This window comes from Pseudorca crassidens, chromosome 9 (assembly GCF_039906515.1).
Source record: "Pseudorca crassidens isolate mPseCra1 chromosome 9, mPseCra1.hap1, whole genome shotgun sequence".
Lineage (NCBI taxonomy): Eukaryota > Metazoa > Chordata > Mammalia > Artiodactyla > Delphinidae > Pseudorca > Pseudorca crassidens.
This window is the reverse complement of record NC_090304.1, coordinates 15,693,452-15,707,221: the sequence shown is the minus strand read 5'-3', so window position 1 is coordinate 15,707,221 and position 13,770 is coordinate 15,693,452. Positions and strand designations below refer to the sequence as shown.

The 13,770-nt window shown below is 56.9% G+C and overlaps 1 protein-coding gene across 3 annotated transcripts in view; it reads left to right on the top strand.

Annotated features, from left to right (window-relative positions):
* The window catches only part of CD82 (CD82 molecule), a 52,537-nt gene that overhangs the window by 20,837 nt on the left and 17,930 nt on the right, over positions 1-13,770 (top strand). For 2 of the 3 annotated variants that reach the window (XM_067749318.1, XM_067749321.1), the window contains exons 2-3: positions 6,629-6,711; positions 11,788-11,860. In XM_067749318.1, coding sequence (XP_067605419.1) covers positions 6,649-6,711; positions 11,788-11,860 — 136 coding nt within the window. In that variant the 5' untranslated portion in view covers positions 6,629-6,648. Of the gene's footprint in view, positions 1-6,580; positions 6,712-11,787; positions 11,861-13,770 lie in introns of all 3 variants that reach the window. The other variant, XM_067749320.1, reaches the window with a different exon arrangement.

The following is a 13,770-nucleotide window of genomic DNA, read 5'->3' as shown; positions in this document are numbered from 1 at the left end:
CCTGTGGTCTCCTGCTTTCTCTGGCCCCTCTGAGAAAGGCAATGATCTCAAAAGTCTTCTGCACAGTGGATATCGCTCTCTGATGAAGGATGCGGGGAATGTGCCTTCAGGAAGTGGAGGATGGAGTAGAGGTCCAGGAAGCTTCATGTGAGATTCTCCCCGGCCAGGACCTGCTGCACCAGGGACCCCAGGCCTTCCTGCATCCCACTCAGAGCAGAGGGACCAGGCCATGCTGGGTCTCAATACATGAGAATCCCCTGGGAAGCTTAAAAAAAAAAAACCCTATGCCCAGGCTGCACCCCAGGCCAATTAAAGCAGGATCTCAGGGGCTTGGGGCAGGGGATTGGCGGGGCAGGCACCAGCACGTTTTAGAGCTCTCCGGATAATTCTAATGTATGGCTAAGACTGGGGGCCACTGCTCTCAAGCAACTGGGAGACGGGGAAAGTAAGTCCTGGCTTTCCAGGGTTAGTGGCCCCCTGAAACTGGATGAACGCGTGCGCCTGCCTGTCTTCATGCATCTTTATAGAGAGAGGGTTCACGGCTTCTATCGGGCGTTTCTGACCCAAAGGAGATTAAAATCCAGTCCTGGGAGGAAGCAACCCCTCCCCACAAGCCAATGATGTCATTTTTAAGGCCCAGAATCCTCCAGTTGCAGGATCAAATTTGGTTTTTCTTATCTCCTCTAAGAAACCTTTCCTGACCTCCCAGACTCCCCTTTCTGTTCCTTCTTCCTGCAAATACACATCCAGGGGTTACTACGTGCTAGGCACTGTCCTAGGCCCTGGGGTACGGGGCAAGTGAGACAGACGCAGCCCCTCCCCTGAAGGAACCATATTCTCATGGGGGCTCCGGATACCCCAGTGGACCAGTAGGATGACTGCAATGAGCAGGGTCATGTGAGAGGCTCAGGTGTCAAAGCCGCTGTTCCTTACAGTTCTCAGGGAAGCCCCCATACCCGAGTCTGATGACTTGCGTAGGGCAAGGACAGGCGGCTGTGCACGGGCATATTTTGGTTCTAACGCGCAGCTGGAGTTGAGGCCCGCTGTATAGATCAGGTGTTCGGGTAGGGCCTCTGGGAGGAGTAGCTCAGTCTACTTATAGGAAGGGAAGGAGCCAGCCAGGGGCTTTGGGGGAAGATGCTCCTGGCAGAGGAACCGTGAGGGCAAAGGCGCTCAGGTGGGCAGGGGCCTGGTGTACAGAACAATAAGAAAGAGCGGCCTTAGGGATGAAGGTGGGATGGGGAGGACGGAGGTGCTGAGGACCGAGGAGGGGCAGGGCCAACCAGGCAGGGCCCCGCTGGCCACATAAGAGTCTGGATTTTATAGCAAAGTGTCAGCTACATCGCCATTGGAGGGTTGCAGGCAAGGGAGTGACAAGATCTAGTTAGCATTTTTCAAAGAGCCCTCCCTGCAGTGTGCATAACAGCTTGACAAGGGCAGGAGTGGAGCCTGTGGCCAATCAGGGAGCTGCACTGGTCCAGGGGGAGGTGAGGCATGGGGCCGGGAGAGGTGGTGGATTGGAAGAGACGCATATGGGATGCGTCTGTGGGATGAGGGGAATGAGGAAGAGACCCGAGCATGGCCCTCAGGTGCTGGGTCTGAGCCAGCTGGTAGGTCGAAGGGCCATGCATCTCCTCGCCTCCTTTGAATCCTGCAGCACTTAGAGTCCAGGAGCCCTGGCCCCCAAGGGACTCTCAAGGGCCTAATGTGTATTCCACGTGATGTTAGGCTGTTGAGTGAAAGATGGTTTTAAGTCAGCAGTGTTTACTGCCAGGTGTCTTGGAGACACTAAGTGTCTCATGTACAGTGACTCGGGGAGAATTGGCGCTCCACAAACTTGGTGACAGAAAAGACTCTTGTTCTTAAGGGCGTGTCTTCTAGGACTTGTGTTTGGAAGAACTACTGTGGAAAATGCTGCTGCTCTGGTCCCAGCCTGTTGTTTGACCGTTGAGGAGGCAGGTCTGGGACGGGGAGTGGGGAGGTCCGGGGACAGTCCGGGGACAGTCACCTGTGCTTGGTCTCAAACAGCACGTCCCATCAGAGCAGGCGCCGAGCACGAACCCTGGACTTGAGGGGCTGCACCACCGCACCACTTGGTTTCCCCAAGGCTATTCAGGAACACCCAGGTTCTGGGGTCAGGCTGGAGGGCTCCTCACCCAACCTCAAGTGAAGGATAAACCAACCTCCTACTCTGCAGGGGTGGACTCACAGAGCCCCAACACAGACAAGAGGTTCTCTTAAAGAAGGGGATCTTCCCCAGGGGCTCCGGGGAAGGCGAGGGAGCCTTGCTTGTGGGCCCTGGCATGCAGAGGTGGCTCAGGGTGCTCACCCTACACATCCCCCACCCCACCCCTTGGGGGAAGACAGAAGAAGGCTGAAAAGAGAGTCTCAGCTGATTTAGGGGCAGTGGAGCTCAGACTCCCTTTGTGTGACTGAGTACTTGAAAGTCTTGGTGTTCTATGTGGAAGTTCCTTCCCCTCCCCTTCACCTCTCCATCTATCCACCCAGCCATCCCTCCACTCATCCCTCCTTCCATCCACCCATCCCTCCATCCCCCATCTATCCCTTCATCCATGTACTCATCCCTCCTTCTCTCCCTCCATCCCTTCCTCCATCCATGCATCTAGTCTTTCATTCAGCAAATTTGTTGGGAGCCTACTTTGACCTCGTAAATAATACATAGTCTCTCCCCTCAAGCTATCACAGTCCACGGGGGCGACGGGCAAGGAAGTAGAAAATTGCTGTGCAGCGTCATGGGTCATAGTAGTGACCTCCACTTACTGAAAACCTACTCCATGCCAGGCATGTACCCACATTATCTAATTTAATCTCTGGGCAAATCTGCCAAAAAGGTTTTATTTTCCTCTTCTCACAGATAAGTTAGTTGGGATTCAGAGAGGTTAAGTCACTTGTCCAAGGTCACACAGCTAGGAGGTGATAGAACATCATTCAAACCCAGGCAGTTTGATGCCAGAGCCCATCGCAGGAACTGCTCTAGTATCCAGTGCCATTGGAAGGAAGCAGAGGGGGAGGGCTCCTAACCAGCATATGTGTTGGTGGGGAGCGTGTGGCCCTGATGGTGGTGACAAGGGTGGCTGGAGTAGGAGGTGTCCTGGAGGAGGTGGATGTCTGAGGTCTGTATTAAAGGATGAGCAGGAGTTAGTAAAATATTAGTAGCATAATAATTCCATTGTATAAACTGATTTGGCATAAAATTATATATTTGGTCAATTTAAATTGGAGTTGCTTAGAAATGGTCAGTTTACCTGTATAGAGTATAACATAAAATCAGCACCTCCTTCCTACTGCTCACAGAGCTGTCAGTGCCTGTTCCAGAATTTTCCAAATAAGATGTACTTGCATCTCGTTCCCTTGTTTTGTGGCTTTCCAGACATCCTCACAGGAAAGCATGGGCAGACCTTCTAGTGTTTCTGCAAAGCACAATATTGGGAGACTCTCTCTTTGTTTAGTTTCATGAGCAAGTGAAACGCTCACCCTTCACTCCTTCCACAAGTGCCGATAAAGACGCTTACCCAGCTCCAGCTCACCCAGCCCCGACTGTGCGAGGCGCTGATCTCACTTTTCTTTATAACAGGGGGTTCAGTTGGGAAACGAGGCCCTGTGAGTCCTTTCTCTGTGGCTGTGCGTTGGCAGAGCTAGGATTCGAACCTTTGTCTATTCGATTCCTGCCGCCCAGCTCGTTCTCCCCGAAGATCCTGAGCTAATGGCAGTCCTGATCCTTGCCACCTTTTACAGACACTTGTGTGTGTGCCATGTGATCCTCTGCCCCAGGGGCCTGCAAACTTCTTCCATAAAGGGCCAGGCAGTAAATGTTTTAGGCTTTGCGGGGCAGTGGCCTCTTGTCATAACCGGCCCACGCTGCTGTTGCCTGTGACAGCAGCTGTGGACAATACAGCTGGGTGCCAATACAACTGAACTTATTTATTTTAATTTTCCGTGTTACAAAATAGTCTTTTTATTTTTTCCCATCTATTGAAAAATGAAAAATCTGTTCTTAGCTTGCAAGCCGTACAGAATAGAGGCGGTGGGTTGGATTTGATCCACAGGCCCCACCTGGCTAATCCCTGCCCTATACCAACCCTTATTCTTATTGTTGTGGATGAGGAAACTGAGGTTCAGGCCTCAGGGTGGGCGGGCAGAGCTAGAGCGTAACCCCGGACCCTCTGAATCCGACTTTGGGGTCTCCTCGGGGCTTGGTGGTGGTTATGGGCTCCCTGAGGTTGATGCCAGACCCCATCACGGGGCAACCTGGATACGTCCCCAGACTGAGCTGACTTCCAGCCCTTCGTGGAACTGCCCAGCTTCTGCCCAGCATGGAGAACGTGTTCATCTCCTGCTCCCTGTTTCTGTGAGCGGGGAATGTCAACGCTTGCGGGGCAGAAACACTTTGTATCCTGGATGTTGGCCAACAGGCCCTGGAGCCACGCACCCCGGGCTCCGATTCTCAGCCCCTTCTCTTCCCTCAGGCGGTTCCCAGGTAGTCTCTGGGCCTGCCCTGATTGGCCAAGCCACCTGCCAGTCATGGGGCTGCCTGGCTCCTGTTTTAGTGTCTGAACCCACCCAACTGCCTCCTGGAGAGGAGGAGGCGGCCTAAGGGGCCAGGAGGACTGGGTTCTGTCCTTGCTGGTCCATGTGGCCTTGGGCAAGCTGCTTCACCGCTCTGAGCTTTAGTTTGCTTGTAGGATGCTGAAGGGCTTTCTTTGCCCTACGCCTACTTCAGTTTGTGTGAGTGACAAGAGGCCAGCAGGGTTGCCCGGAGAATCGGGGGATACGAGGCCAGCAGCCTCTGCCTCCTTGCCCACACACCAGAGCTCCTTTGAGCAGTGACCTTGGTGCTCACCACCTACCTGGACAATGGAATCCCAGCCATCCCCAGAGACCCCTTTATACAGCCTTGGCCGCTCCCCGGAAGGCAGCCCTTCACAGATCTTGACCTCGGGAGTTACCACTGCCTAACGAGCTATGTTTCTCGGGCAAGTTACCTCATCTCTCTGAGGCTGTCTCCCCACCCCATGCTCCCCAGGACAGGAAGACCTTCCTCACCTTCTGGGCAGGTCGTGAGGATTAAAGGGATGACACATGCCAATGGCTGTCCAGAGCAGATGCTGTTCAGGGGGATGCCAGGTGTTCACTGCTGTGAACAGTGAACAAGAACTGCCCCTTTCTGAACACCCGCCGCCCAGCGAGGCTGCCTCAGACACCCAGCCTGAGCGGAGGATGTGGGAGCCGCAGAGTGGAGAAACTCCCTTGCCTGTGCAACACGGCTGGCGGACATCAGTTACCGAAGGACTGTTTCAACACTTCTCCAATTTCACAAGAATGCAGCCGGCGCCCCGTTCCCGCTGCTGCCCGCTCAAATGCTGTGCTGGAGTTCTTCTGGGGAAATGATGATTTATCTATAAGCTGCTTGGGGCTGAGAGACTCAAGCAGGTCCCTGATAGGAAAGAAAAACAGGCCTCCTTCGGTGAGAGACTCCTTCCTCTCGCCGTTTCACTCCGCGCCCGTTTACGAAGCGCCTGTGGTTGTCAGGCGCTGCGCTGGGAAGGGAGAGAGGAAACAAAGCTCTCCTTCATGTGGACCATCCCCAGCAGTTCCGGGGCCAGGCCTGGGTTCAGGATCTCAGATCTCTGGATCTCTTGACATGGGGCGGGGGTGGGGGGAGGGCACGGAGGGGAAGCCCTTGTTTTCTCCCCCTCTGGGCCTGGGGGAAGCCCCAGGTGGAGTTGCTGAGGCCAGACTTCCCTGGTTCTGAGTCACTGCTGTCCCCGCATTTCTCAGACCCAGGTCTTGGACCCTGGAGCCTGGAGGAGTGTTCAGTCTCATCTCCCCACGTAGCTCTTGGATTCCCCGTAAGGCTTTAGTCAGATGTTGCTTCCATGCCACTTGTGACGGGGTGCTCGTGGCCAGGCCGTCTTTTGCTTTGTTGGAGGCTTTGCTTCGTGCTGTGCCCGAATCTCCCCCTTAACTCCCCTACCCCGGTCGCTGGAGGTGTCGAAGCTGGGCTCCCACTTGGCAAAAATGATGCGAGAAGGGCGAGGGGACCTCCGTGTGGACAGGGGAGAGTCACAAGGCTTAGGACTGCCTTGCACCCTTGCAGGAGGAAGAAGGGATAAAGCCCATGCCTTGGGCCCTCTGTTCCCTCTGCTCAGTGGCCTGCTTCTCCCCACCCCCCAGCCCAGCTCTGCCCACACAGCTGTCCCAGTCCAGCTGTCTCGGCCCCAGCTGCCTGTGCTGGCTCCCTTAGCCCCATGGGGCCTGAGGGCCATGGCCATTCCTGGGGTTTCTGGCCTCAGGGAGCCTGAGGGTCTCCTCCATAATTTTCCTCTAGGCTGAGCCCTGGTGAAATCGCTGACCCAGACCCCAGCTGCCACCTACCCCCCACACCCTACTGCATGGCTTTGGGTCAGTCATCTAAGCTCTCTGGGCCTCCGGGTTCCCTGAAACAGGACCTGACCTTAGTACCTACCTCATGAGGTAGTTGGGGGGGTGTGAGCTGGGATGATCTGGGGCCGGTGGGTCTGGGGTACCCACCAGCATTGATTCCCTCTCCTCTCCCCAGCCCCCAGCCAGGTCCCGCCCTGCGCTGACCAACCTGCCTTCTCCGCAGCGAGCTCCCGGACCAGCAGGATGGGGTCATCCTGCATCAAAGTCACCAAATACTTCCTCTTCCTCTTCAACTTGCTCTTCTTTGTAAGTATGACCCGTGCTACCCAGATGCCTCCAGAAGAGATGCTCCTCCCGGGCACGTCCCAGTCCGAGACCCTCCAGCCTGGGGATGGTGGTGGGGTGTGGCTGGGGCCAGGGGGCTGAGGCCAGACTGTTGGAAATGGAAGCAGGTGGGAGCAGTGAGGAGATTCCCAGCGTTCCCAGCTGGCTGGATGGTGGAGAACTGGATGGCTCCCCCAGCCTTCCCCCTTCCTAGAGCACCGAGGCCGCCACACCCGGGCTCTCAGGGCCGGAGGTGGGCATGGGGAGAGGAGAACCCCCGGGGCATCCCCTGACTCCTCATTGGGAAGTTGTAGGGGAGCCTCTGGGATCTTTCTCGTCCTGTCCCGACTCTCCATCCTCCTCCGCCCGCTCTGAAGAACTTGCCTGTTAACAGGTCTGGGTCTCAACTGCCCCCATCACACTCCCACCCACACGGTGGGGGGTGTCCCTGGAGCTCCCAGAGAGTGGGCAAGAGGAGGCTGGGTTCTGGGCCGGGGTGAGGACACAGTGGTCCTTCCCCAGACCCACCCTGGCAGGCGTCACCCGGTCATGAGCCCCGGGGCCGCCCAGATATAAGCTCTGTGCACATCTGGGGCTGCTTTTCCTGGGGCCCCAATTTTCCTCTCTGGTTTGGCAAGACAGGCTCCTGCCTTGGAGTTGCCAGGATGATGGAATGAGTGTGTGTGTGTGCGCGTGTGCGAGATTATGTGTAAGTATATATGTGTGTGAGTATATGTGAGGTTATGTGTGTGTGAGTGTGTGTATGTGTGAGTATATATGGGTGTGAGAGTGTGGGGGTGTGAGCGAGTGTGTGTGTGAGTGTATGAGTGTGCATGTGTGAGAGTGTGAGTGTGTGTGATGGGGGTGGGGCTGTGGGGAGAGTGGCCTGGAGGGACCTTCAAAGGAGTGCTGCTGGGGACTGTGGCCTCTCATGGTGTTGGTTCACCCTATACTGTTAAAAACATCAGATTTTTTAATAGGATATTTATTATGATTCAATTTTAGTTTTTAAAATGTACACATACATGAATATTTTTGAGAGGAGAAGAAAATAACTGCAAATGTTAGTGTTGGGATTCCTGGGAATTTGGGTTTTATTCTTTTTGCTTCTCTGCAGTTTCCAAATTTTCTACAACAGACATGAATTTCTTGTAGAAAAAAAAAGTTTTACATTACAAGTTACATAGGATTATAGAAAGTTTGGAAAATAAAGAATCTTTCTAAACTCCCCCTCATAATTTTAACCCAACACACAGACACTTACAAGTGTGTTCCTGGCACACACAAGTACACCCACGTGCACACACACACACACACACACACGCACATGCACGTGGACAGCCCTGGTGTTGCCTGCCCTACTGGTCGTCCACCTTGGCTCCGACCCCAGCTCCCCTCTCAAGGACGGCACTGGGGCCCCACTGCAGCTCTGGCCCTCCACTGATGGCAGCCGGGCCTGGGCACCTGGGTTTCCCAGCTTGGCGGTCAGGTCCCTCCCAGCTGGGGCAGGCTTCTGGAAGAAAGTGGCTGCCCACACAGGCACGCCTTTCCTGGCAGGCACTTGGCTCCCCCGGCTGAGGCCCAGCTTTAAGGGCCAGCTGGCCAGGGTGGGGTGGGGAGAGTGGGAGCCCTGTGTTTCTGTGCCTGGGGCTCTAGGGACTGGAGGGAGGAGTCTGGGCTATAGCCTAGGAGGTGGCGGGGCTTGGGGTTCAAGGGCACAGACACCGCCTCTCCCCCCATGCAGTGGGAGGGAGGGAGGCAGAGACTTCATGGAGAAAGGGAGAGGGGTTGATGGTCTGGGGCCAAGGCGTCCCTTCCGCTCCCAGTCTCGCCCATGGAGCCAGAGCCTAGAAGAGCCTCCCCTGGGCCCGAGCTCTGGGGACCGGTCTCGCTTGGCCTCCTCCCAGCCACTCCAGCGTCCTGGGGGGCAGGTGTTCACTCCCTGTGTGCTGGGGCCCAGGACGGGGCCCATCAGGATGGTGGTGGAGGGGGTGTCGTGGGGGAGAGGGGAAGCTTTTATCACAGGAGGGTGAGAGGGAAAGGAAAGAGTGAGAGGAGACTGTGTGTGTGTGTGTGTGTGTGTGTGTGTGTGTGTGTGTGTGTGTTCATTCACAAATACTTCTCCACCAAATGTGTCTTTGACACCCCTGTGTATTCAGACCCCGTCCTGGGTGCCGGCTAGACATTCGCCAGCAGGAGAGCCGCGGCTTCTTCACTCACAGGGCTTATGTTCTGGGGGGTGATGGGCTTCGATCAAATGCTTACTCCAATGGATGATAACATTGCAGTTGTAGGCGCTCCTGGGAAGGATGGATATGGCCCCTAAGAGAGAGCAGATAACAAGGCACTTGACCTTGTCAGGGTGGTCAGCAAGAGCTGCCTGGAGTTCTGTGTGAGGCTGGGGAGAGCGGGGTCCCGGCAGCAGGAGCGGAAGTCCAGCACAGGGGGAGTGGGCCAGCGCGTGCCTCTCCGGGGCTTGGGCCGCGTAGCCCTTCCAGGAAGGATCTGGGTCTTTGTTTCACGCACAGTGGGAAGCGGTTACACGATTGAACTCGTGGTCTGGCAGAATCACTCTGGTTGCCGTGTGTGCTCATGCATGCACGCGGGTACACGTGTACCTCCTCGCCTTCACTCCCTCCGGACCCCAAACTCCCCAGAAAATTGCCCTGTCGTCAGCTTTTCTCAGATCCTAGGAGACCCTGAGGCCGCAGCTGCCGTGGCCGTTCTGGGGGTAGGACGCTGGCTGTGAGACTCCTGGCTCCTGTCGGGAGATTCTGGTGGGTCTGGGTGGGGTGGGTTAATGTGGGGTGTGTCCCGCGGCCCCAGTCGCGGTTCACAGAGAAAGGGGGTTTTGTGGTTCCTCCCCCAGTCTGGTCGGCCCCCTGCCCTGGCCTCGTTTCTGGCTGTCCCGTGGCCTGGCGCTGATCCAGGCACACCTGGTGCTCAGGCCATAGTCATCAGACGTGCAGGGGAGCTGAAGCGGCAGCGCCAGGTACTTCGCTCCCTGGGTTCCGGGAGGCGAGCCGAGGAGCCTGGCTGGGCAGTCTGGGATTTTACTCTCTTTGGGATTATATTTGCCCAGAGGGAAGTTTCTGCCCTGTCTTGAATTCTCTATTTGGGAAGACTGTTCCCCCTGCAGCCCTGCCCCGTGAGTGCAGGAGGTGAGCGGACAGGGGCTCCGCCACGTGGGTCTGAGGTGGCAGGGGCAGACCACGGGCCAGCTGTGCTGTGAGGTGTGAGGCTGGGGTGAGCAGGGCTTCAGGAGTCTTTGGGAACCTAACTGCCGGGTCCTGTAAAGCCCACCTTCCTCCCCGCAAGCTGTGCAGTCTGAGGTGCCCGCACTCTCGGGTGGGGACTTCCTCTCCCCAGGGACTGGCTTTCTAGGCTAAGGCCCGGGACGGACCCGAAGTACCCCTGCAGCTGATGTGCCGACATCTGGCGCAGCTGTATAGTCAGACCTGACTTGGAGCCCCTGATGAGTGAATTGGGTGACCTCGGGTGAGATTAGGACCTCAGTTTCCCCATCTGTCAAGTGAGGACGATAACAGGGCCCATCTGACAAGGAGAGAGGAGGGGACAAGTGAGTGGCTGGGGACAAATGTGGGGAGGTCCTTGTACTTTCCTCTTCCTGGTCGTCAGCTGCTGTTGTCTTTAAGGAACCTGGGCCAGGGCGAGACGAGTGAGGCACTCACTGTGGGATCAGAAACAGCGCGGCACTGCATCACATCGGGGCCCCGCTCCTTTTCAAAAGGAAAAGTCAGGAACACCAAGCCTGTCTTTATTGAAAAGCTTGATATTTTGTTCATCAGGATGGATTCTTTTCCCCCATGAATTTCCATTTCTTAGAAATGATTGCTATAAACTCGTTTATCTTGGTTCCTGCGTGTTTTTGGTGTCCCCTGAATTTTCACATGTGCGGCAAATGCCCCATTCACCTTACCAGCGTCCCAGCTCTGGTGGTTAAGGTCTGTAGGGCAAGGCTGATAAAAACCCCTGGGACCGAGCGGCTCATCGCAGGCTGAGGGCGTTATCAGTAGCTGCTGCCCTTGCACCAGAGGTTACGGGATGATGGCTGAGGCGGGGACCCAGGGCTGGTAGTAAAGGTGGGTGGTGACATGCTGGGACCCTGAAGGTGGGTTATCCCCCAGGTAGACCCAGGCCAGGCCCCAGGGAAAGGCCAGACTTATGGGGTGATGCAAGCCTCCCCGCCTCCATCCCCTCAAGGGAACCTGTGCTTTTGCCCTGACTGCAGGCCCTTCCCCAGCCTTGGCTGGCTTAATGGGGTCTTGCTGGGCTGATCTAGGCTGGGGGAGGTGGGCTCCGGTTGTGGGTCTGCCCCCTGGTGGAGGGAAGAGAGGCAGGGAATTCCTGGGCCTATGCCAGCCACCCTAACCCCGTCCCCACCACCATTCGTTTGCTTTTCTAATCCTGCCTTTACACAGTTGGGTTCATGAACTCACTCATCCGCGGGGGGCCCTCAGCACCTGGTGCGCCCAGGCCCACAGAGCTGCATGCGACCCAGCCCTGCCCTCAGGGAGCTCACAGTCTAGCCAGAGAGACAAGTGGCAGAGTTAAACCCAGAGGGAAAGGCTATTAAGGAAGTGTCCCACGGTGGTTGCCACACAGTAGAGGCCCCTTAGTCTGCCTGGGGGTCAGGAAGCCTCCTGCGGAAGGTGGCCTTGGAGCTGAGAGATCTGGAAGACGGGTTGGGCTCCCATGGTCATGTCCCCCGAGGATTTCCCCACCCTGAGCCTGGCTTGTTGGGGAAGCTCCCAGCCCCCAGGCTGGGGCAGGGCCAGGAGATAAGTAGGAGGGTACAGGTTGCACCCCCAGAGCCGGTATGCTCAAGTTGACCACCCGTGGGCGTAGGAGGGCCTCCCCACTCATGGCCCTGCTGTCTGGGTTGCTGGAGTTGGCTGGACTTGAGGTGCGGGGCCTGAGGCCACCCTGACATCCCTGGGCTGGACAAGGATGTAGGCAGCTCCCCTGTGTCCCCCCGGCCAGGCTGCAGGGGCAGCTGGGAGCGGCCCTCCACTAACTGCCCCTTTCTCCTTCCAGGTCCTGGGCGCGGTGATCCTGGGCTTCGGGGTGTGGATCCTGGCCGACAGGAGCAGCTTCATCTCTGTCCTGCGTAAGGACCCCTCTGCTCCGCCTGCCCCAGCTGCCTCTGAAAGGGGGCCGGGGCCGCAGGCAGGGCTGCTCCCACGAGTACTTGAACCTCAACGCCGGTCCCTTTTCCAGCCGCCCTCAGGGCCTCGCTTAGGTCCTGCATGCTGACCATTCCACCTTGGGCCTCGCCCAGGTCCTGCATGCTGACCGCTCCGCCTTGGGCCTCTCTGCAGGGGTTTCCAGAAGGAATTTTCTCTCCCTCCCCAAACAAAGCTGCCGTTGTCTGGAGAACACTGGGTGGGGGATGAGAGAGGCTTGTTCTCCATCCTGGCCCCCTCCCTCTGCCCTGACCTGAGAAAGCCTCTTACACCCTCAGTTCTTCCATTTGCCGGCTCAGCAAAACGTGGTCAACAGCCCCTCCCCTTTCTAGTTCAGAAAAAGGGCCAGGAGTGACAGATCGTCAGATATGTGTGAAGCACCTACTGTGTGCCTGGCACCAGCCAGGTGGGTCAGGCAAGTGTGCTGACGAGGAGGTGCTGGGCCCAGTGTCTATCGTTTGTGGTCATGGTGTGCCAGGCATGGGGCCAAGCATTTGGCATAGATAAACTGTCTTAATCTCACAACAGCCCTGTGCAGTAGCAACTTCCTGCCTTACAAATGAAGAAATCAGGCTCAGAGGAGTAACGTCCCTCGCTCGAGTTCACCCAGCCTCTGAGTGATAGGTGTGGGACTCGAACCCCCAGAGCTTTGGTCCTAAATGCTGCACGTGGTAGGGGAAGCCCCTTGTCTCACTCTTGAAGCTGGAGGAAAAGAAGCCCAATGGTGATGATGAGCGCCCTTTCCGATCTACTCACAGTCACCACCAGGAAGTCTGCCAGGCTTGCTGCGCTAGCGTCTAGTGGACGTCCTGAGGAGGGAGGGAAGCGGAGCAGAGCACAGAGATGCCACTCCCCTCAGCAAGTGCGGCCTTGGCTCACTTCCCCTCCCAGCAGCTGCCCTGCCCGAGGCAGCAGGTTTGGACTTAGGCCCGTGACAGCTGCTTGATTTGAATGAAACGGAACCAGGCTAGGATGGGTGATGGAGGGGCCCTGGGGGATAGGCCTCCCCTCACACATGAAGGGAAGCAAGGAAGATCTACCCTCCAGCCACTTCCGATGCCGTCTGGGGCTGTCAGTCCTCACTTCTGCTGGGACTGCTCCCCATTCTGGGGCTAAGGTTTAGGTTTCCAGCCCCACGCCCTCCCCACATGGGACACATCCCCCTTGGCCCTGCTCGGCCCAGGCTCCCGCTTCCTGGGCTGTGGCCCACACCCGGCGGGCTCTACATCTCGGGGCAAAGTCTCAAGGCCCAGCCCGCCCACGGCGTTTGTGCCCTCTGCACCCTGCCTGGGGCTCCGGGGACGTCCTGCTGCTCCTCCCTGTTCGGGGCTGAGAACCTCAGGCTGGCCAAGCCTTAGAGGCCCCCTGGAGGCGCCCGAGTGCCTTTACAAATACCAAGGCCTAGCCCCACCCTAAGGGATCTGACTTCAGATCAGCACTGAGGTTTTTAAGAATCTTCCCAGGGGTTCCCAGGGCAGCCAGGGTTCAAAAACACCAATCTGCTAGCTCGGTCACTATACCCTTGGGTAAACTGAGGCTCAGAGAAGAGGAGAAAAAGACTCGCTGAGAGTCACACAGCAAGTGAGGTCAGATCTGGGAACCCAGGGCCTATCGTGTGCCAGGCCTGCATGGCACGGCTCTTCCCTTACCAACTGAATCCTCTCTGTGAGTCCATGGGGCTAGGCATTACTAACCCCATTTTACAATGGAGGAAATTGAAGGGAAGGGAAGGAACTTGTCCAAGGGCACACACACAGCTAGAGGGTGAGGGAGCTGGGATGTGGACCAGGGGGCATGGCTCCTGAGACCCCATCCCCTGTACCGCAGGGCTGTG